This window comes from Cheilinus undulatus, linkage group 13, assembly GCF_018320785.1.
Source record: "Cheilinus undulatus linkage group 13, ASM1832078v1, whole genome shotgun sequence".
Lineage (NCBI taxonomy): Eukaryota > Metazoa > Chordata > Actinopteri > Labriformes > Labridae > Cheilinus > Cheilinus undulatus.
The window spans coordinates 34,745,193-34,770,165 of record NC_054877.1 but is presented as its reverse complement, the minus strand read 5'-3'; the positions used below and the strand labels follow the sequence as shown (position 1 = coordinate 34,770,165).

General features: G+C 39.3%; 1 protein-coding gene across 1 annotated transcript in view; it reads right to left on the bottom strand.

Moving 5' to 3' along the window:
• LOC121520584 (carboxyl-terminal PDZ ligand of neuronal nitric oxide synthase protein-like) overlaps positions 1-24,650 on the bottom strand; it is a 33,957-nt gene extending 9,307 nt beyond the window's left edge. The window contains exons 1-8 of the mRNA XM_041804106.1: positions 24,152-24,650; positions 21,484-21,555; positions 17,650-17,742; positions 17,507-17,565; positions 17,111-17,219; positions 7,596-7,725; positions 7,076-7,203; positions 703-864 (exon numbers count right to left, since the gene is read on the bottom strand). Coding sequence (XP_041660040.1) covers positions 703-864; positions 7,076-7,203; positions 7,596-7,725; positions 17,111-17,219; positions 17,507-17,565; positions 17,650-17,742; positions 21,484-21,555; positions 24,152-24,256 — 858 coding nt within the window. The 5' untranslated portion in view covers positions 24,257-24,650. The remainder of the gene's footprint in view (positions 1-702; positions 865-7,075; positions 7,204-7,595; positions 7,726-17,110; positions 17,220-17,506; positions 17,566-17,649; positions 17,743-21,483; positions 21,556-24,151) is intronic.
• Positions 24,651-24,973: the final 323 nt, after the last annotated feature.

Genomic DNA, 24,973 nt, shown 5'->3' with positions numbered 1-24,973 from the left:
CATTAGCCTAAGCTGAATGGTGTGCAGGGGCTGACTATTTAAAGGAAAATTTCAAAGAAATCAGAGGCAGAAATGTTCAATTGCCAGAAGGGGGCACTATGACAAATAAATGACATTGATGCATAAATATATTCAGATTCAAAGTGTGATCATCCTTGTAAACTTTGGTGATGGTTGACATAAGCACTTAAAAGTTGTATGGCATTATTGGTGTATTTTCATGGCAAAAAATGTACAAAAAAAGTAGTTTAACTTTCAGCTTGGGTCACGGTCCTGCCCTATGTTGAGAACGCACACAACGTTAGATCTCAAGGCTGTCTAAAATGAGCAAAAAAAATCATTAATCAATCAGCTAAAATCACTTTGCTGTTTGTATGTACATGTGCTGCCTGTACATTTCAGAGGATCATCCCAACAGACTTTAATATTAGTGTAGACCTGATTTATATGTGTCACAGTTTTCAAGCACATAACTCTTACCCAGTCCCCTAACCCACGTTTGGGGCCCCTGCTAGATGGACTTTCATGACTCCACCAAAATACCAAAATTTCCACTGCAGGCAAATTTTCTGTAAGCCCCCCAAATTAGCAATTCTTCTAACAGAAAGATAACGCCTACAGATACAGTAGGGTCCTTGAGCCCTTAATATATATCAAAAATATCTCCTTTCGCTCCAAGAAGAAAGCAAAAGCCATCAGTACCTGTGCTGAAGCTGCCAGTGCCTGCTGCTCCTGCTGCTGCAGTTGTTTCTTTAGGAGCTGAACCTGGTGCTCTTCAGAGAGGGGAGCCTCTGCTGTGGACTGACCCAACACAGAAGCCCCTAGGAGGGGGGAGCTCAGCAGGAGAGGTGGGTCACTGGACACCTAGGGGATAAACGACAGTGAATTGCTCCATGCAGCATCAAAAAGTTTAAGGTATGTGAAAGGAAAGTTATTTTCAGCTATTTAACGCCTATTTCTTTGCGACAAAAAAATAGGTTCAATGTTCATACCGCTAAATAAACACAGACAGTAACAAATCACAACAAGAAACTTAAAGACTAGAAGAGAAAACACCCCATCTTGACCTTAATTACTACACGAACCTTGAGAGGTGAAGTAGCATACCACTATGGCCCTTGGATTAAAAAATAAAGAACCAAACACATAACATTGTTTTTACCAATAAGCTGAGAAAATAAAATATGCCACTTCCAGGGTACAGATAGACTTTGCAGAAGATCAAACTGAAAGTTAAATGAAGAGAAGGGTTTAAAAAAAGTTTCACAGTGGAAAATAAAAACTCTCTTCCAGTCTGAGCTCCATGTAGAAGGAGCTACAGATACAGTTTGGGGCTTTTGCCTTACATTCAGACTGAAAAATCACTACACTTACATTTGAATCTTACAACAAACAAAAAAAAATAATGCTCAAGATCTTCAAGAAAAGATTCTGCGATTCAGCCCTAAATTGTGTATTTTATAGCTCATTTTTCTTAAGTTCTACACTGCAATATGAATGTTGTGAGGTATTTGATTTGAAATGATTCTAAAAATAACTTCCAACAGAACATAAAACAGGTTTCTTTGTGCTGCATGTACAGATAGACAGAATGAGGCATGAAAGCCTCTTATGTGAGGAAGAGAGATCAATGCCATATCCACCATGTGAAGTATAAAGCGAATGAAGGAGTGTGTTTTATTTCAGACCAAAGGCGGATCAATAAAGAAGCCGGCGGGGCTCTACTGAGGCTGCGGTTGATGTAGGATTTTGTGTCCCTACCTGCTTCTGTGATAAATTTCCCCATGATGCAGGTGAAGTGTTTGATGAATGGAGAAGATAGAGGAGCTCGGTGTTTGATTTTGAGAGGCTGACACCAAAGCCAAAAATACTGAAACACAGACCTTTATCTATTTCCTTCTGCCATGGTACAGGCTGGAGAGGAGAATGTCTTTTAGTAATATCGATAAAAAAACAAAAATGAACTTGTTTTTAGCAGTAGCACCTTTAAAATTGATATGACAAACCACTTCAGCAAACCTCTGCCTAATTTAGCAAGATATGAATTTATTGACACTTGGTTTCAGATGGTTAACATGTAAAATGTTCTTTACTTTGGCTTTACTGCTTCCAGCTATGCTGAGTTCTTTGATTGTTTTGATCTATGTGTTTTCTGTCTTTAATAACTGGTTTATCTGCTCTTTTGATATAATCAGATTGCCACGTTTTTAATCTGATGCCAAGAACAAACTCTATGAGTCAATTAAGACTGTAAAACTGGGGTGCTTAACCCAAAATTGAAAATAGTCACTGATTTAACTTAAATTACAATTAGCTAAAGGAAACAAAGCTAGGTTAGCTATGTTAGATTATGCCTTGTTGTAAAAAGCTAACTTTAGAAGTAGTTATGCAAACGGTGGCTTGCTCAGCTACTTTCGCTGACAGAGTGATCTTAACTACGTAGCTAGCGAAGCTACATTAGCTTATGAGATTTTGCTTACTCTGTAAAGTTTGAAATATGGTTATTTCATGAGTGTTACTGTCTAACTTTGTTGAGGAATAAAGCTGAATTGAAAAAAAAATTTAAAAAAAGTTCTTAACATGGTACCCGCAAATTACATCCCTCCTGTTCTGATAGAGGTGGTGATGCACCGTAGTGGTCTGTAATAGGGGGTGTCATAGATCTGCTGTCTGCAGCTGGACCCCGCTCTTTGGGTAAACTGAAATGAGGTTAACCACAGAAAAAAGGAACTTATTATGGAATGAAAAAGAAGTAATGGAACGGTAGAAATGTAAATGTTTGATCACATAGGGTGCAGAGACTTTTGACTTGTCCACTGAGTTATCTTTTGTCTCCATGAAAATAATGTTTCAAGTATTTTCATGGAGATTTGTTTGTATCTTTTGAGTTTCATTGAGAATTTTCTGAGAAATTTGTGTGAATTTTGCTGGCACTTCATGGGAATTTGGGAATTTTGGGGATGTTTCAGGGAATTTATGTGGAAATATTCATGCATTTTCATAGCAATTTGGGTACTAGTAATTTATGGGAGTTTGATTTGTTTTTGGGGGAATGGATGGGTGGGTGGGGGGGTGTCATTTAATTTTTTTTAGTATTTTCATGATAATTTGGAAAAACAATTTGCAAATGTGGGGAAATTAAATATTTTTGGAGGTTGTCCATTGCTATTTATAAAGATTTTCATGGAAATTTTAGGGATTTTTGGGGGAAATTTTGCTGTTATTTTCATAGAAATTTGGGGAATCCGGGGGAAATTTTAATTTTTTTTTTTTTGGGGGGGGGTGAACTTGAAAATTGTGGGGGTTTAACTTTTCAGGGAATTTGTGTGGATTTTGGAGAGGGAGAGTTTAACAAAATTCAGAACTTTAAGTGGAAATTTTGTCTCTCCTTGGCCTTAACAAGTCCTTATGGTCCATTATCAAAATAATGAGGACCTACGGAATATTTTTGCATGTTATTTTGGGTCAAAACTGACTCCTTCTTGAAGCCCAGGCTGAGCTTTTAAACTTATCATGTCCTGCTGATCCCAAATATGTGGGAGAAACTAAAAAATGCATAATGCATAATGCGTTAAACAAGACAAAAAAGTTGTATCATTTGGATAAAAAATGAAAAAGTTTACATTACAATCAGGATCTCTTCAACTATTTTCCAGTCTTGAAAATGGTACGTATGGTATTTATTTGACTATGAAGTGTTTATGTAGTTTACATGAACTTGCAGTACTAACAACCTTATAAACATTAGACTGAAATAACAGAATGTTAAAAAAGTGTTTTCCCCTCATATTAAGAAGTGATCTTGATTGATTTGCTTTCAGTTATTTATGTGGACAACTTTGATTTGATTGACAAAAATATAATGGTCCTAGCTTCCATAGACAGTAGATTTTATTCTATACAATGTCATTTACAATGTTACATTGTAACATTCTACCACTGCTCTCCCCTTAAGCCTTCATTAAAGGAACTTCAGTGAGGAGTGGGCTTGACATCAGAGCTCAGTATGAGTGTGGAGGGAGCAGAGACAGAAAACCCCCGTGTCTCTTCCTTGATTATTAAAGTTTAATTTAAAAAGGCATAAGCAGACGGCACCCTCCATTCTTTAGAAAGGGCATTGCAATTTATGTTTTTGTCAAATTGATATTAATCATCCATATTTATACATATTTCTAATGGCATTGCAAGGTATTAGTACATCCATAGTAGACATGTAGAGATGTTAGAGCAATCTCTTTTACTAAAGAATTTTCATTTGATCTGCTATCAGTGTAATATATAGATCATAGGAGCTTTAAGCTTACGTGAAATAAAAGAAAGTTTATGTATGTGGATTTTGTCATTTAAATAAGTTGTTTTTTTATTTTACAGTAAAAGCATGACTAATATGGACTTAGTAATCATGTTATGTAAAGGGAAAACAGTCTGAATTCAAAGTAAAGAGCAGCATTAGTTGATTTAATTGTAAAAGTGATGCTTTAATGGGACTTCAGTCTATAGTATCTTTAAATAGATCTACAGAGTGACCAGACAGGCTGCTATTACCGTTTCCACCATCAGGAATTATGACTCACACAATTATTTTAGAGCGCTGCTGGGAGAAGAGCGACCATGAAGGACACGACTTATCTGCCATATCTGAGATGAGGGATCAATATGTTGGACTCATTAAAAAGGGACTGTGAAGGACACTTGACCTCCAAATCATATACATGGAAAGGAGGGAAACTGCATGTAGTGAGTTATCAGAAATCAGCCAGGACAACTGCTTTAACAAAAGTAGAGAGAGAATGTTTTGATGTTCCGAGGTAACCCAGGTATTAGATGTTATATCCTACAAACTAACACAGAGCACAGCACAGGTTATCTCTCCTGAGTCGTATAGCTGACAGAGTACAACAGAGACTAAGCTGGCAAATATGAGATAGCTGCTTGTTTAACATCTCAGGATTAGCACAGCATTGAGAACCTAGAAATGTTTTCATTAATAAACCATGATCACATCAATATTGAAGAGAGTCCTGGAACATTTTCTCCACCAACAAGCCTTTAAGACACAACTGTATTTTTTTTCATCTGAAGATGCTATGAAGCCCGACTTTCATCATGAGCTGAGAGCAGCAGAAACATCTTCTACAGGGCATCTCTGACTTTTTAGTCGCACTACTTCATAAATTATTGGAAAACATGGTTCTAAAATATCCTGTTTATCTTTGGATCTGTCTTCAAAGGGGAATGAACAAATGTAGGCTTAGTATTTATTCGTATCTTTGAGTAAAAAGAGGGAATTGAGAGGATCATTGTAAGATTTATTTACCTGATTTTTTACATTAGGTTTTCTTTGGATGTACATTTTATATCTATTGTTTAAATATTAAGCAAAGGCTTCAGTTTCTCCTAATTCATAGCTGTAACTCCTTGGTCAGAACTATTTTATCCTACATTTCCCATGATGCAAGTTAATGCCGTCTTTTCCACAACACCAACCAGTTTTTAAGACTTGACAGCACCAGTTTGTACAGCAGATTTTTGTCATGTACAGTGCTGAGAGAAAGTATTCGCCCCTTCCTGATTTCTTTTTTTTTGCAAATTTGTTACACTTAATACTTCAGATCATCAGATAAACTTAAATATTAGACAAAGATAACCTGAGTAAAAACAAAGAAGAAATGTTTAAAATGATGATTCATTTATTAGGGGAACAAAACCCCTGCAAACCTGCCTGGCCCGATATAAAAAAGTAATTGCCTCCTAAACCAAACGACTGGTTGTGCCACCCTTGGCAGCAAAAGCTGCAAACAAGCATTTGGGATAACTGCCAATGAGTCTTTCACATCTCTGTGGAGGAATTTTGGCCAGCTGTTTTACAAAATTGTTTTAATTTAGCCACATTGGTTTTCAAACATTCAGTGGTAGACGTGCTGGTGTGTTTTGGATTATTCTCCTGCTGCATAACTCAAGTGTGCTTGAGCTTAAGGTCACAAACTAGTAACTGGGAAATCTTCTGTAGAATTTTCTGGTAGAGCGCAGAATTCATGGTTCCATCAAATAGAACAAGTTGTCCAGGTCATGAAGCAGCAAATGTGAGATGAGCCTTTGTGTTCTTTTTGGTCAGCAGTGGTTTTGGTCTTGGAACTCTCCCATGGGTGCCATCTTTGCCCAGTCTCTTTCTTATTATTGAATCATAAACACTAACCTTAACTGAGTCAAGTGAAGCTTGCAGATTTTTAGATGTTGTTCTCTGTCCTTTTGTGACGTCCTGGATGAGTCATCAATGCACTCTTAGAGTCATTTTGGTAGGTTTGGATGGCCTTTTCCCTTAGCAAATGAAATCATCATTTAAAAATTGTATTTGTATTCACTCAGGTTATCTTCAGGTTTTAAAGGTTTTAAAATAAAAAAAAAGGTGACAAATATGCAATTATCTAAGCAATCAGGAAGTGGGGAAAACACTTTTCCACAGAACTGTATAGAGTAACTGCCTGTAGTTAAAATTTTGTAGATGTCTGACAAACAAAACAGCAGCTGTTGGATAAATGCACCAAAGACATTTCTATGAAGTCAACAATGATAACCACAACCATGCCCTCGATAAGCTGTCTATTGGTTTGTTGGTTGTCTGATTAGGAATTAAGTCAATTTTGAAAATTTCGGCAAAAGCTAAATTATATTGACCATGCTTGATTTATAAGATTTAAGTCAATAAAAAGTGAAACAGCAAAGGGGGTGAATACTTCTTTATTTTTATTCTAACTTTTATGGTAACTGATGTTGTAGGCTGGTAAAAAGATTGTCCTGTTTTGAATCTACGGGTGCTGTTAATAGCCAATCTTTGGCCAATCTTTTCTACAACAAAACAAAGGAAATAGCCTATGGAAAATAAACTGATGATGAAACTGTATCTGTTTTAGCCCCCGTCTTTAGCTGCAGTATAATCCAGATTGGAGCCACAGGCATCCATAAATCACACTTTGCAGTGTTTGCTTCATCTCTGCAGGCTTTACAACCCATCTGTGTTTGTGACGGCTTTGAATGAGCGTCGCTGAAATGTTCAAGGACCACTTCTATACTTTACCTTCCCGTCGTCACCGAGGGCCTCGTCCTTTTTGCTCTTCTCTGGGTCTGATGAAGAGACACATTCTATGCTTTCTTCTGTTGTGGCTTCAAGGTCAGTCTCCTCTGACAGCGCAAACCTTTTCTTCGCTGCAGAGAGAGCAGATAAATAGGAATTTTCATGTGGTTTTTTTTACTTTGAACTTCACATTTGCAGCATATCTGGAGGCAATGACAGCAGCAGCTACAGAATTGGCAGAAGCCCACAACATCTTTGATCAATGACTCAAGCTGAAACACATCTGCAGCTGCAGCCATGGAAAGCTGCAGGAAAAAATGATGGTGGATAATGACATTTTCTCTGAGAGGTGTGCTCAGTTGCTGCTGTTTGTTACTGCAGGCATTCCTATTTATGAAAGAGAAGCAGGCAAGGCGAGATTGTGTGTTGCTTTTCCAGGGGATTGTGTGACAGGAGGAGAGCAGGAGGGGCACAGACAGCCAAGATTTGTGGGTTTCATTTTGAATGTGTGGGTGTGGGTCACCTGGCATTGCCTCCGACTCCTCCGCCTTCCCGTCCTCATCCTCCTGGCTATCGCTTTTCTGCTGCAGGGTCAGCTGGTGGCACACATCAAACGCCTGACCTACAGTCCGCACGATCCTCATGGCCTGTGACTGTAAGGATGACATAGAGAAAGAGTGTGTGTCAATGTGTGTGTTGTGGTTATGAGAGCAGAGGTGAGGGAAGCAGCAGCAGGGCAGGATACAAAAATGAGGAGGCACAGCAGGGGAGAAAATGAAGAGCCGGAGGAGGGAAAGCAGATAGATGAAGGTGTGTTTGGGTATTATTGTGCAAAGGTAAAGAGGAAGATGATGGGAAATATTCACACTAGTAGAAAGAAAAGGAGGCGAGACAGAGACCCATAAAAGTCAGACACTATTACGAGCTAACAGCGTTGTGTCCTTGTCTTTCTACTCCTCTCTGCATACATTCTGCTGTCATAGTGATGGATTGGTCAATTTCAGAGGCGAGTAACTTTGTCGGCAGAGGGAGTGATAGAAAGTTTGTTGTGATTGCAGGAGACTCAGTAGGTGTATCCCATCATCAGGTCATCAAACAGGACTGTTTAATTAGCATGAATTAAAAAATAGCTATTGAAGCTAAACACTAGCATTTTTAATTCAGTAGATTCTGGACACACATCTACCATAGAGTTAATAAAATGCTATCCTGCTTGTATGCTGGCTTTCAAATGTTCAGAAGATGAGTCACACAGCACCCTGATGCAGAACAACAGTATAGTTAATAAAAGTAAGAGTGACTCATTGCAAACAAGAAAATGGAGAAAACCTTGAGTGGTATTAAAGGAATAAGAAAGCTAGAGCTGAGCTACAGAGGAGTCAGAATACAAGGTTTAAAACCATCTGTAAAAAGGATGTTATATTTTGTAATGATATTTGTCACTTTTTCAGGTGTCTTGTAAACCAGTGAGGGTTGGGGCACTTTGTTTGATGACTAAATATACCACATTTAATCGGTTAAACAGTTAAAAACAACCTGCAACATCCACTTCAAAAGCTCACAGATGAAGAGAGCAACACTACACCTATGTTTTTTTCATCCCCCCTATTGTTATAACATTCCTGAGAGGGTTCTGGCTGCAGACCGTACAACTCTGTCAGCCCTCCTCACAGACAGTTCATCTGAGACACCGTATATCTCAGAACAAGAATATATGCAAAAAACTTTCAAAATAAAATCTGATTAAACTTCCTGGACAAGGGTTCAGGTAAGGGGTTGGGATACCAAAAGTTAAAAGTCAAAAACCTCACCTGCAAAACTGGATTACAAGAGGTTTAATAGCCAATTAAACAATCTTCTTACAGGAAAAAAGCTCATCCATCATGAAAACATTCTAACAAAGCAAAGTAGTTTATTTAGCTCTGCTAGCCACATAAGCTACAGAGCTGCACAGTTAATATAGCTAAAAACACCTTAAGATTAACTCACAAGCAGCCACCTAAGCTACATATCTACATAGCTAAGTTAGCTTTCACTACGTTTGCTAAAGCTCACATTGCTAAAGCTACCTTAGGTAGGTACATTGTCTTATTTAGTCACATCAATGACGCTAAAGCTGTGTTGGCCACCACTACTAATAAAGAGACATAATCTAATCCTGGATTAGACCTCTGACCTTTTTGTCAGTTTCATTAATGAAATGTTGCTTAGTCTGTAATGTTTAAAATGTGGTCATTAATGAATGTAACTGCCAGACTATGTTTATGAATAAAGCAATGTCCCAGATGAACTGTCTGCAGCCAGACTGTCTTGACAGTCCTTTCTAAAATTTTAGAGAAAGCTGTTGCTAATCAGATCACTTCTTTTTTAAGTGCACCCAACATCTTTGACAAATTTCAATCTGGTTTTTATCAGAAACACAGAGTCAGCTCTACTCAGAGTCACTAATGACATTATGATGGCCTCTGGTGCAGGAGAATGTTCCATCTTAGTGCTTCTTGACCTGAGCTCCACATTCGACACTGTGGATCACAGCATCCTGATTGACAGACTGAGACAGTGGGTGGGTGTGACTGGAAGTGCGCTTGACTGGCTCTCCAGTTACCTTTCAGAGAGGTCCCTTTCAGTATCAGTTGGCCCCTACCTTTCTGAATCTTGCAGTCTTTCCTGCGGTGTGCCTCAAGGTTCTGTCCTGGGCCCCATTTTATTTTCTATGTATATGTTACCATTAGGTCATGTAATTACTCTCTCCCCTTTAACTTACACTCTGTTGCTTCAGTTGAGATTTTTAAAAAGCAGCTGAAAACACATCTTTTTGAGCTGGTAATTTTGTATGTTTGTACTAATTCTGTCTTTTATTCTTGCTATTTGTATGCATTTTTGCTGTTTTATATTTTGTTTTGTAAAGCACTTTGTGACTTGTTCTATGAAAGGTGCTATATCAAATAAATTTTACTTACTTACTTACTTACTTACTCGACAGTCCCACTGTAGCAACATTTTCTCTTGTAGTTAACAAATAAAACCAACCAGAGCTGGTCTCTCAGATGACTTCAACCATCTAGTTAAAACATTCTGATTTAGCAGTTAGGTGAACTAGATTCCAACTATAAATAAATATGGCACTACATATAAACTTTGCTACTAGTGTGTGTAAATGCCATATTAAGTGCAGATAAGCAATGTTTGAAAATCCACAATATGGACAAAAGTATTTGTCCCCCTTTCCATTACACCAACAGGGACTGTAATCACATTATATTTAAATACAATGTGCTTTATATGTACTTTAATATGAAGTTGGTCCCCCTTTTGCAGCATCCACTCTTCTTGGCAGGCTTTCCACAAGATTTTGGTGTGTTTTTGTGGGAATTTGTGCCTGGCTCATAATCTCCGTTCCAGATCATCCCAAGGGTGCTCGATGAGGTTGAAGTCAGGGCTCTGTGCGGGCCGGTCAAGTTCTACCACACCAAACTCACCAAACCACATCTGTATAGTCCTTTGTGCACTGAGGCACAGTAATGCTGGAATAGAAAAGGGACTGAAAACTGGTGCCAAAAAGTTGGATGCATAGCATAGTCCAAAATGTCTTGGTCCACCCACCACTCCAGCAGACAATTGGCATTGGACTTGGTGATGTGAGGTATGCATGCAGCTGCTTGGCCATCGAAACCCATTCCATGATGCTCCTGCAGCACAGTTTTTTACATCACTGCCAGTGAACGCTGAGATCTCTTCAGCTATGGAATCAACGGAGCATTGGCAATTTTTATGCACCATGTGCCTCAGCAGCCGCTGAGCCTGCACTGTGATTTTAAATGGTCTCCAGCTTCATGACTAAGTTGCTGTTGTTCCTAAATGCTTCCACTTTCTAATTTTATCACTTACAGTTGATGGTGGAATATCAAGCAGGGATAAAATTCCGTGAACCATCTTACTGCAAAGGTGGCATCCATCACAGTTCCAGTTCCCTCAGGGTCACTGAGCTCTTCAGAATCACACATTCGTATCACAAATGTTTGCAAATGGAGACTGCATGGTTAGGTGCTTGGTTTTATACATCTGTGGCAGCGGGTCTAATTGAAACACCTGAATAAAAAAACTAACAGGTGTGGGCTAATGCTTTTGTCCATATGGTGTATTTTCATCTGCCAAAGGGGGGCTCATGTGAGAAAGTTTGGGAACCACTGTGTTAGATAGTAAGACATAGATCCTCTTGCACTGGATTGAACAACACCCTAAAGGTTTTTCCTTGTGTCTTATTCTCTCAGTTTTTGTGCTAAGTGGAGCAAACAAACATGAATTAATCAAAGAGCAAATGGTGCATTATGTATAAGTCAAACTATTATTCTAAATACATTTGGCAGACCAATATCAATTCATCTGCAAACTGTGTTTGGCTGTTTACCTATTATCATTTATCTATAAAACAAAGCTAAGGCCTTGTTTAACATAATGTCTTGTCAAGCTGAATCGATTGGTCTGAAAGCAATTAAATTTGGGAATCACTGTTCCTTTAGCTGGACTCATGGGGAAAGAAAATTCAATGTTTGAGGCAGCAGTACTTCCTCTATCGATTGTAAGGATTTTTTCCTCCCTTAAGCCCTGATACAAAGTCCAGTGGCAGCATCCTTATCCCATGGAATTACTCTTTATCCACCAATTCCTCCGTTAATCTCACTATACTGTAAGTGAATTTTTAAAAAATGCTGTCTGTGGTGCCAGAGGGAGTGCTGACATCATCTGCCTCTGGAAAATCAAACTGCCAAAAGGCAATTAGAAATTTAACCTAACTCTTGATAAAACAAGACAAATGCAAGAATTATTTTGGAATGGACCATTCAAAACAAATTGTAATTTGCTTTTCAGGCCAAAAACAAAAAGGCTTTGTTGTCATTTTGCACTGACTTGTCAGCCCTGCTGAGCTGCAACATGCTGTGATGAAAATAAATTAAATCTCCTTTTATCAGCTGCTCCATCTCCTCCTACTCAGCACACGTGCCTCATCTGCACTGTCCCGATAAGGCTCCACAGCTCCGAGGAGGCACTGAGGCACAACTGGCCGTGTCCCTGACAATGTGGTGGGTGTTCATTCCGCTGTGGCGGAAATGTAGTTAAGTGCTGAGAGAAAAAGCCCCCCCACCCACCCCCCTCTTGATGATTAGTATTCAGCTTCACTAAGTCACCGTCAGTCTGGTCTCCATGGTGAGGGGACAGGAGTCAACCTCACTGATGCTCTGTCTTTGTCACGGAGTAAAAATGTCCCTGCTTTATATGCAGATATTTGGAGATGAGGGAATTTTACCAAAACAGATAAGGGCTCTGTCATATTAATTAGCCCTATTTGAGGTTCAATGGGACTGTGAGTCACAAAGAAATTTGTCATAATGCCATCATAACAAAAGCAGTGATTGACTGGCTGGGCTTCATTGTTGTTTGCAGTCGATTTAAAGGATAAGCTGAGGATATTCTGAGGCTTATTAATGTATACATTTGTGATAATGCCCTAAACAAACCATGTTTGTTTCTTTGTACCTTGCATCTTTGCACTTGTCTTTTTCAAATCCTCAAATACAACTGAAAAGGTTTAAAATTATAATTAAATTTAAAACAAATTTCTTAAACATGCTTCCTGGCATGAAGTCAGATAAAAATATTGCTTCCACACTCATTTCTCTACAATCTCTACAAAACTAAATAAAGCAGCAAGTTAGCCTATCTTAGCATAAAGAGTGGAAAAGATACCAAACTAAAGATGGTACAAAGCATGTGACATAGTCTTAGTCACAACAATGTATTATGAAGCCGGAAAATTGAGATTGAAATGTTAGCAAAGTCATCTCCATCTCACTTGAATCAATGAACATTTTATGATTTACTCTTAGAATAGTTTTAATGAAACACAAGATACTTGTGCCCTATAAAGAGGATCAGCACTCAGTGAAGAAATCCCTAATCCATTACTATTTGCCTCCGCAAGTCAACCGTGCAGACCGATGGGTTGTAAGAAACCTGCACTTCACAGGGGTTGTCAAGTGGAAACCCTCCTTCGTCAGTGTTTCGTCCAATTAGTCCCATGACACCTCCAGAGGGCTGAACAGTGATCGCCAGCGTCCCAGAGCCACCCCCCTCCATGCCGGCTCTCACCACCCACCATGCTAGCACGCAGACATCATCTTACCTATCTTACCACATGGCCCACACAGCCTCAACAGCATGCCACCTTCAACAGACCCAGGCTCTGTACATGCAGGCTCCAGGTAGTGACGATGCTGATACTACCTTCCTTAACACCACTCACAATTACAGTGCAACAACCAATAACTAAGGGTAAAAAAGAGGGGAAAATGAGACAGAGTAGGGAGAGAGGGAGAGAGAGAGAGAGAGAGAGAGAGAGAGAGAGAGAGAGAGCAAGCTTCACAGTAAGGTAGGGGAGGCAGAGCTAAGAGTGTGGTACCCTGTCGTGGGTTAACACACACCCCCGGCCTGGCGTGGTGTGGCGCTCTACCCTCCCCACTCCCTCAATTTCATGAGGAAAGACAGAGTAGAGAGAGGATTAAACAAACCTAACGGATAGAGAAGTTACAGGGTTTCGTTAACCTTCATTTTTGCCCCAGCTGGCATTACTCCTCCTCATCCAAATCCACTGGCTGGCCTGAGCTGCTTCATCTGACATTTCCTTAACTGTCTTTTGCAAATTCTGTCCCTGCACTCCCAGCTCTCTAAGTAATGACACAGCTGACCTTGCTACAAACCCTCTACATCCCACTTCTACTGGACAAGTCCTAACTTTCATTCTCACTGTTCAGCTTCTGCTCCTAAATCTGCGTATCTCAGCTTCTTCCTTTCATAGGCTTCCTCCACAGAATCCTCCCACAGAACTGTCAGCTCTATAAAATAAACTACACACTGACTGGCAGACCATAGCACTATGTCAGGCCTAAGATTGGTGCAAACTATCTCCTGTGGCACAACCAGTTTCCCTCCTAAATCTACCTGCATCTCCCAGTCCTTAGCATCCTTTAACTGGCCTAACTGGTGCCTACCTAAAGACCTGCCTCCTTTAACCTTCTCTCCCTCTCTGACAAACTGAACCGTCCTCGTTCCCTGATTACATCCTGCATTCACCTGTCGCCTTCTGTTTTCAATAAATAAATAAAATTAATACAATTAAAACAGATGAGTAATTAAAAAAAATCAGACCTCCACAGGGAGATGACCAGGAGGCATCCTGATCAGATGCCCAAACCACTTCAACTGGCTCTTTTTGAAGTCAAGGAGCAATGGCTCTACTTCAAGATCCCTCTAGATGTCAAAGCTCCTCACCGTTTCTCTAAGGCTGAGCCCAGACACCCTCATCGGGAATCTCATTTTAGCTGCTTGAACCCACAATCTCATTCTTTCAGTCATTACCCAGAGCTCATGACCATAGGTGAAGGTAGGAATGATGGTGGGAAAGTGAGAGTTTTGCCCTCTGGCTCAGCTCTTTCTTCATCACAGCGGTCCATTCAACCCTAACTCATGAACAAGACCCCAAGATACTTGAACTCCTTCACTTGGGCCAAACACCCTCCCCACTTGGAGGTGCTGACTCTCATCCCACCCACTTCACACTCAGCTGAAAATCACACATACGGAACTGGAGATAACGGACAGCCCTGATGAAGGCCAACAAGCACCAGGATCATGTTTGACTTTGTGTTGAGGATGCAAACACAACTCTCACTTTGGTTATACATGGAACTGACCGCTGACCGTAGCTGCCCGAGGACTCCATATTCCCACAGTGGTCCTCACATTATTGTCATAAGCCTTCTCCAAATCTACAGAACACAGGGTTAAAGAGCTGGTCCACTGTCCCACAGTCAGGAAGAAATTTGTATTGGTCCTCATGTATGTGAGGTTTCAGCACCCTGGAGTAGACTTTACCCAGGAAGCTTTTATATTAATATTATTATCAGGAATATTTGTCTCTTATTTACTGGAAGGATAACAATAAAATATTTACAACTGAAATCATACTGTATATTTGTTTTATATTGCTGATTAATCAAACATCTCTCCCTTGAATGACTGCATTTATTCAGGTTTCTTGCCAAGAACCGAATTTTCATCTTCTGCATCTGACATTTGAAACTAATCTAACTTTAGGTCTTATCATCAGTGGGCTATTTTTAGCCTTTCCTTGTGACGTCTCCTCAAGAAAGGTTGTTAACAAACACTTTTCATCATTGATTTTGTTAATGAAATGGCTCTATCCAAAATAGACTCATTTCAAAACTTTGGAGTGGTGTGATGCTTCTGGCACACAATAGGGACAGACTGGACACATCCTGTGGAAACAAACATTATTTAGGAAGAGTGAGATTTGCTCTTGAATGAGTGGCGTGGACAGAAGGCTGTGCAGACAGGACATGTGGAGAACATTGGTACTAGGTTTTTCAGCCAGCCTCAAGTGGACCCTTGAGGAAATGGAGTTATTAGCAATCCCTTGCTGGATTATGGTTCAGCACTGACAGTAAGGGCAATTAAAAAAGTATATAATAAATAAGAGCTATAAGATAAAGACAGGAGCCTTTGAAGTTACGGTGAACAAGAAATAAACCTATTTTTATAACTTTAACACACACCGGCTCCCTTTCTGCAGTCTTAATACAGACATGACACTTGTATTGATTTTTTCATATAAGACTATTTCACTGTAGGGCAATTTTCCTTTGAAAATATATAATATTTCTTATTTGGAAAATATAACTCAAACTGTAAGTTTTATCTGTTCTTCAAATATCTATATCAATTATTCCATGTGGGTCACAAAGATGGGGTTGCAGGTGGTGATACACCCCTGACTGGTAGTCAGTCCACTGCAGGGCTGACATACCATATATGGACAAAAGTATTTGGCCACACCTACTTGTTACTAAGTATGGATGTTTCAATCAGACCTGTTGCCACAGGTGTAGAAAATCAAGCACCTAGCCATGCAGTCTGCATTTGCAAACACTGGTGATACAAAATGGGTCATTCTGAAGAGTACTGTGATGGATGTTACCTTTGAAATAAGATGGTTCACAAAATTTCATCCCTACTGGATATTCCACAGTCAACTGTAAGTGATATTATTAGAAAGTGGAAGCGTTTAGGAACAACAGCAACTGAGCCACAAAGCAGAAGACCATGAAAAAAATCCTAGAGTGGGGTTAACGACTACTAAGCACATGATGCCTTAGCAGTTTTTATCACCAACACTCTGCTTATAACATAACTGGAGAGTTCTCAACTTCCACTGGCATTAATGTAAACACATAAGCTGTGTTGAGGAAGATTCGTTGAACAGGTTTCCATAGCCAAGCAGCTACATGCTAGCCTCACATCATCAAGTCCAATGCCAAGTATCGGATGGAGCGACGTAAAGCACACTGACACTGGACTGTGGAGCAGTGGAAACGTGTTCTATAGAGGGATGAATCACGCTTCTGGATTTGGCAATCAGATGAGTAAAGAGGGATAATAGAATGGGGCTTTTTCAGGGTTTGGGCTAGGCCTCCTATCTCCAGTAAAGGAGGACCTTAATGCTTCAGCATACCAAGACATTTTGGACAATCCTGCCTCCAACTTGCAGCAACAGTTTGGGGAAGGCCCTTCTCTATTTCAACATGACGGTTTCCCAGTACACAGAGTAAGGACTATAAAGATTTGATTTGATGAGTTTGGTGTGGGATGATCTGGAACAGAGTATGATGGTCTTCTTGTCTAACATCAGTGCCTGATCTCATAAATGCTCTACGGAATGAAAGGACACAATGACCACAAAAACACTTACTTTACAGACTTACAAGATATGTTACTTATCAGGATATGAATAATCAGATATGATAGAGGAAGATGTATTAGGCCTTACTGGTTATATCACTTACAAAAACTTAAGCTATGCCTTAACTCATTTACAACTGTGGTCTTTTCATTTAATTTGGGGAAAATATGAAATATAGCCATAATCAGCTGAAAGCATTCATTGTTGGCAGGAGTCAAACCTACTTTTCTCTTGGACTTGAAAACATTGCAGCGGAAAATGTTGCTCTGTCCCTCTCTTGCAATGTAACTGAAGATCTTCAGGTCTTGGGCATCATGTGACACGTAGAAGATCCTGTCAAAATGAAGACAATACAAGTGAATTGGAATTTAATTACTCTTACTCTTATCAATAAATTAAAAGCCCAACAAAGGTTGTTGAAAGAGTGATATTGCCAACATTGTTTCTACAATTAAGACAATGTACAGGAGTCTGCTTGTCATTTTTGGTAATGCCACAAACTAAAAATATCTGCCTAGGACTTGTACTTTTCTAACCCTGGAATCAAAATGTGCTGATATGATTTTACTAGTTTTGCTTTTAATTTGAACTGTTGGTACTGTGATAACTCTAGAGCTTACCTATAAATGGGGTCCTGTGTCACCAAGGTTGTGTTCTCATCCCATGACCATCCTTTTCTCTGTATCAGATAAAAAATGTGGGTTGAAAGTGACTAAAAGCCAAATGATTGAGCTCAATACAGTCTGCACCCTAGAAAACTCACCTTCCTCTTTTTGCGCAGAATCACTTTGACAGAATCGGTGGATACCACAATGTTGACCTTCTTTTTCTTTATGTTCTTCAGTTTGAATTCATACTGCGAAGGAAACAATGAGACTCAAATTACCATTCAAGGATAGCGAAAAGCTCTAAAAAAACCAAACTGATTGTTAAGCCGCGCAGTGTGACTCGCATAAAATATCGCATGTACCCTCAGAGATGAAGCTCTTTACACAGGGCAAATGATACACTGAAAAAGAGAGAAGGGCTTGTGCAGATGGGAAGATATTTTTGACTGTATCCTCCTTAGGGGAAATCTGAGATTGAGTAAACACTGAGAAACTGTCGGTTTCTGTTTCTGTGAGCTGCTAAAGCGTTCAAAGGCAGACGTCCCACAGGGAAGCAGACATGTGCGGGACACTTTCATCCCTCTCCATGATTAAGAGCCCGTACCCCTGCCTCCACTGCAGGCTCATACTCCAAATACCAGGGCTCAGACATCTAAGAACCATTTGAATCCATGTGAAATAGCACGTCTGACTTTGAAAACACACAGTCCAGCATCAGATGATTAATTGATCAGATGAAGTTCTGCGGAATCACCCGTCCTCTCCTTGCATGACAGACTAGGAAATTCTTCATCCTTTTCTTTACTTTGTGTAAAAATAACAACCAGGAGCTGACTTTTATTTATTACAGATTTGGAACTGTCTTCTCATTTCTGTTTGACATTTCAGAATAAAAGAAGTCTTACAAGATGAAAAGGGATCACTGCTGCCAACACAGTGAGTCCCATCCTGTATTTTTATCACTAATGAATCTGGAAGTGATTGTCTATAAACCTGTGAGAACCACATAGCTATTTTACTGTCACATGCAATATTATAGGATACATTATGATATGTTAGGATACAGTACAGTACAGTGTTGTGCAGTGTGAGTCCAGCCACAAATTCTTTATTGGACTGAAATCTGGGCTTTGACTCGGCCACTCCTCGTTGTCTTTAAACCATTTCTGTGTAGCTTTCGCTGTATGCTTTAGGTCATTATCTTCCTAAAAAATAAATGCTCTCCCAAGCCATAGCTCTCTTGCACACTCAATATTGTCCTCCAGGAATTTCCTATATTTTGCCACATTCATTTTACCCTCTACCTTTAACTCCAGCTGCCGAGAGGCATCCCCACAGCATGATGCTGCCACCACCATGTTTCACAGTGGGGCTGGTGTTTTTGTGGTGATGTGCAGTGTTGGTGTTGGTGTCTGCCAAATATAGGGTCCTGTCTGATGTCCAGAAAACATCCTTTTGGTCTCATCAGAACAACTTCCTTCCACTTGTCCATGGAGTTTCCCACGTGCTTTTGGGGAACTCTAGTCAAGATTTCATATTAGTTTTGACTTTCTCTTTTCCAATCTCCCTTAAAACTTTGACTGGTGAAGAACTCAGACAACAGTTGTTGTATGCAGAGTTTCTCCTATCTCTGCTCATAAAGCTTGTAACTCCTTCAGAGTAGTCACAGGTGCCTCTCTGACTAGTCTCCTTCTTACACTGTTACTCAAGCAGATTTACACATGTGCTGTATTCCTTCCATTTCTTGAGGATGGATTTAACTGAACTCCAGGGATGTTCAGTGGCTTGGAAATTTTTTGTATCCATCCTCTGACTTATAATTTTCAATAACCTTTTCTCTTGCTTGGAGAGTTTTTTTGTGTTCATGGTGTAATGGTAGCCAAGAGTACTGATAAACCACTGACTGGACCTTCCAGAAACAGGTGTCTTTATACTACAATCACTTGAGACACATTCACTGCACTCAGGTGATCCCTATTTCACTAATTGTGAGATTACTAGCACCAGTTGGCTGGAATTCTGTTGAGTAAGGTCAGTCACTTTAAAGGGGGCGAATATTTATGCAGTCACTTATTTTACCTTACATATTTTTGTTTAATTGGCCTTTGTATAAATATTTTTTCACTTTGACATTAGAGGCGTTTCTTTTTTTGTCAAAAGGGCCAAATTATATTAACCACGATTAATTTATAAAATAAATAGAAGGGTAAAACATCCAAGGGGGTGAATACTTTTTATTATTGTAGTACTGGTGTTTGGTAACTAACTCAGACTTCCATGAGCTCACATGTCAGCTGGTGTCTGATCACCTTTACTCTTCTCTCTAAGCTGCTACAAGCCTTTTGAGGTCATGTTGAATATTCAGTGAGAACCAAGGTTATAATAGTTCTGGATTTTTAAATAGTTTTTACTTTTATTTCGTTTTCACTTTCTTTTTTTTCAATTTCAGTTTAGTTTTAATTAGTTTTTGCTGCCGTTTGTTATTTAAGTTTGGTTTTTATTTTGCAAAAATGATTCAATGATTTGAAATGATTTATTAGATTAAGTGTTAGTTTTAGTTTTTTCAGATACATGTCAGGGCTGAGGAACGTCATACATTTTTAAAACATATTCAAACAGGCTATTTTTCACTTTTTATTTTATTTGTTTAAAGATGATGTTTGAATACAATTCCAGACATAAAACTGCCACTGTATGAGGACTTAACCAATCGATCCTACACCAGACTCTGGTGTAGGTGCCAGTCAATATGGTTGTGTCAAAGACTAAAACTAAGACTATTTTGTCTCTGTTTTTATTTCATCTTAGTTAGTTTTGTTAGCGCACTATACAGTTTTAATTTTTTCAGTAAAGCTTAGTTTTGGTTTAGTTTCAGTTAACTAAAATGATTTTTGAATTTTAGTTTGTTAACTATAATAACCTTGGTGAGAACGTCTCTCCCCAGAAACAGAGACTCTTAATTACTGAGCCATTACAGAGCTCACAAACAGCCCTCACTCTGCTGCTGACTCGCTTTTGTGTTATCAATTTGAATCTCGCCCACATAGGGCGTAATTCTGTTTATTGTATTTCACTCTTTTCTACAGTCTCTTATCTCCTCCAGTTTATTATTTCTGCTTTGAAACTTTGCAGAGAAACACACTGCAAACTTGGCTTAGAGATAAGAGCTACAATCCAAAGGTGTTTAATTGAATGTGTTTGTTTAGGAATGGATGAAAAAGGTATTTACATGGACATGGCTGGCCGGGTCTTTAAAGGCCTGTCATATTATTTTTGTGTTTGCTGCTGTAAGGAAAAACCTTCTGCATGCAAAAGCTTTTAGGAAGAAAAACAGAGCCAGAAAACCAATTAGATAATCCTGAGCGATATGTCAGAGCAAATTCAAACATACAGCATCTGTAAATCTTCGCCGGCACAATCAAATGGCCATTACACTGCAGCAAACATGAGGGATCAGGATTAAGTCCTTTCTTGGTGTCACTCTGGATGTGTTTGACCTCTAAGCGATACAATAACTTGGGTTGTTAGATTAGATCCAACAGCTGACATGCGGCTAAATCCTCTCCTCCCTGTGCGCCTCACACTGCAGTCATGTGTAATGACAAGGCAGCACTGTTTCCTGTGGCCTTGTCAGGTCTGCAGAGAGGCTCCGGAGCCAGTTGGTTTTTCTAATAGTACACATAAAATCCTGCTCGCTGTATCTCTCCTCAGCCATAAAATCTGTCTCATAAATCCTGCCTTGATTTAAAGCGCTGCTGACAGCCCACTGAAACTGCAGAGCGTGTGGTTTTACACACACTGGTGATTTATGTGTAAAGAGGATGTTGAGGGGATAAGGATGCAGGGAGCACGAGGTGAGAGATGAAGACGAGAGGGTGAGAGAGAGTGGATCATTGTGCATGCACCCCATCAGTCGGCGGGCCCCTCTTAATGTGTTAAGACTGCTATCGACGCAGGGGTCAAGTTCAGTGGCGGGTTAAGTGACTTACTCTGATCCTCCTCATTGCAGCGACTATCTCCATCCGGCTGCCAGGGCGACCAACCTCCAAACTGCCGATGTACTGCAAAACATAAGAGGTTTACAGCTGAATATTCATGTGAAGAAATGCTTCTGAATAGTTTAGGAGGGCTAGACTGGCAAACCATGCTCTTTTTTCTATTTAAGACTTCTTTGTTTATTTGAGAGACAGGATTGAAAATGAAGCCAGAAAAGGGGGAAGAGAGAGAAGGTGGAGAACGACAAACAAGAAAGGAGCCATAGGCCAGATGTGACACCCAGCTGCCTTCTTTGAGGACCCCAGCCTCTGTACATGAGGCCCTGCTGATTCCCCCAAACTGTGAACTTCTCATTGAGCTCTGACCACTTTCTATGTGCAACTCGAGATAAATTCAATTTATAGTTAAGTTATTTTCCTCCAGCTACTTTAAGACAGATTATTGGTAAGTCGATTTGCTACTTTTTAAAAAAAAATTTAAGTGATGAATGCAGTCAATTTTATATCATGACTACCAAAACTTTGACAAATCCAGTCTTTCATTTTATGAGAAGGTTCTTCTTTTACTGCTCGTAACAGCTTTTGAATATTTGCGGATCTTATTTCCACAAATTAAACTCAAACGCATGACTGTGGTTCTAGAAATTTGTACTGAAACTATTTTTCTGGTTTTTTTCTTTGCGATGAATGCAGACAAATTAAGCATCTTTAGACCCTGCAACTACATATGAGGACATTGTATCTTGGTTTTCTACAATACAGTGAAAATTTCTGTATGTCCATTGAAGTTTTCATGGAAATCCAGGGGTTGTTTTTTTTTTGGAGAGTTTCACTGCAAGTTTCGGGGGAAATTTGCTTTGGGGGAGTTTGGAGTCTTTTAGGGATTAAGGAAATGTATTTTTGATTTTTCAGGATTTTTTTTAAATTTTAAAAATTGAGGGGGTTTATTTGATTGGGAACTTGTGAGGTATTTGTGCCTTCAATATTTCGAGAAATTTCTTGGAAGTTTTGTGGATATCTTTGCATATTCTTGAGAGTTATATTGCAAGTTTTGACAGATTTTCACTTGGATCTATTTTGAAATTTTTAATGGGAGTTTAGGAAATTTGTTTCAGGGAGTCTGTTGGAAATTTCTAGGCATTTTTTATGCTAATAAAGGAAATGTATTTGTGATTTTTTTTAAGGATTTATTTGAATCTTGGGGAATTAGATTTTTTAAATTTTAGGTATTTCATTATTTAAGGATGTCTGGGGAATTTTCCATTATTTTATGGAAATTTAGGGGAGTGCATTTGTAAATATTTGGGAATTTCATATGAAAATTTAAAATTTGCTTTAAAATTTGAAGGATTCACTTGAAAATGTTCAGGAATTTACATTCAATTTTTGGGACAGATTTATTGGAATATTTAGGCTTTATAATAAAGTGAAACATTTACGAGAATATCTGAATACATTTTGGGAGATTTTGTATAATTTGGGAAGTTTCATTGCATTGCAAGTTTCATTTTTTGGGGAAATTTGCTTTTATTATTTTGGTATTTTCATGAGAATTTGGGAAATTTTGAGGCTTTCTTATATTGAGGAAGTTTTTTTTAAACATTGGGTATTTGTACATTTTTGTGAAATGTATTTGGAATTTTTGAGGCAATTGTCTTTTGACATTTTCAAATGCTTTCTTGGAAATTTCCAGAAAGTTTGGCGTGCTTTTCTTGAAAATATTCTACAGAAATGTTTAAGGATTTTCACTGGGATAATTTCTTTGACATTTTATTGAATTTGTGAAATATATTGGGATACTATATAATATTTTGGATATTTTTTTTTACAGGAAATTCTGAACTTTTTGTGGACATTTTGATGATGATTGGCCTTCTCAAGTACAGTCCATCATCAAAACAACTTAACCATACCTCTCTCAGTGACAGACACCATGTCTTACTGACTGGAGACCAACTGACAGAGCCAGAACATCTGCTCTATAACTCAGTGCTGTATTCTTTTGGCAGAAACAGAACTTTCAGGAGATTTGTTGACATCATTTACAGTGAAAACTAACTCCTTTTAAAAGAAACGGTTGAGCTTTAAAACTGATCAGGTCCGAATAATGTGGAGGAAACTAAAAATGCATGACAAAAAAAAAGCTCAAGCCTCAGCAGGTTAAATCTTGAATACCAAAACTAAAAAAATCCAGCCCCTTATTTTCTTCCTTTCCTGTCTTAAATCAGTTATTTGACTATGTTGAGTTTTATGACCACAAATTGAACTCAAAAGCATGACTGTGGATTTGGCAAGTTGTGGTCAGAGCTATTTATCAAGGAAAAAAACAAAACTATAAACCAAAAATGCAGTGAGTCACAGGCATGTCCTCCATTCATCACAACTTTGTCCTGAGATAGAGACAATTCATGTTGCATTCATCAGATCTTCATTCTGCAACACTGTTCATGCAAGGAACAGGAAGGTCAAACGTGACTGAATTAAAAACGATCAAAAGTTCCCAAAAGTGGATTCATTATAGAAATGATAAACACAATCATTCAGGAAAAGTCATGGATAAAGATGAACAGTGGTAACTGTTTGGACATTTGGGCTCAAAATGATCCACAAGCATCTACTGATGGCTGTCACTCATAAAGTCTGTGATGCAGAGGGTCCCTACCTTCGCCTCGAAGCTGACCCCATGCTTAAACACCTCGTCGTTGTGCATGGGGATCCTTAAATCGTGCGCGTCATCCACTAAATTGTACTTGGTTACCCCTGGCATCGCTCTGATGCTCGCGGACTCTCCTGTTTTACGACAGCGCTAGAGCACCTGCAGATCTGCGCCTCCTCTCCTCCTCCTCCTCCTCTCTCCGCTCCTGCACCCTCCTCACCCTCACGGAGAGACGCGTCACTCCGGGGGTCATCCAGGTTGAGACGCGACGGATTGGTTGGTTTATGGATCCCGTTGATCGGTGTGTGCACAAACTGACCCTCCAGCTCCGGTCTGAGGCACGACGGAGAGAGGCAGTACGCACCGCCGGGGTCCAGATGACGCACGGATCTCAACGCATGATTGTTTTGTCCTTCGAGACAACCAAATGTAGTGTTTCTTTAGCGGAGTTAACGATCAATATTGAGCAGCATGGAGCGTGCTAGCCGTTTAACTGGGTGGAAGATGTGACAAATGAAGACGGACTGTGCTTGTAATGACTCTATCAGCTGCTACTGTACTGAGCCTGACTGTTTGAAGGACATCTAGTGGCCACACAGGGAATAAACAAATCCACAAATGTGGATTTCAGGAACTCCCAAGGGTCCTTGAAGTGCTTTCAGAGTATTACTACAACATGAGGATTAATGTACCTTTCAATTTCAGAGAAAACGATTCACTTTTCTTAGAAGATAAAAACAAAATGTCATAAATGAAAAGAAAGAAGCACGAAGGTCCTGCAGGAGACACAGTAACCTAGAGCACAAGATGGGAACATTTATGGAGGAC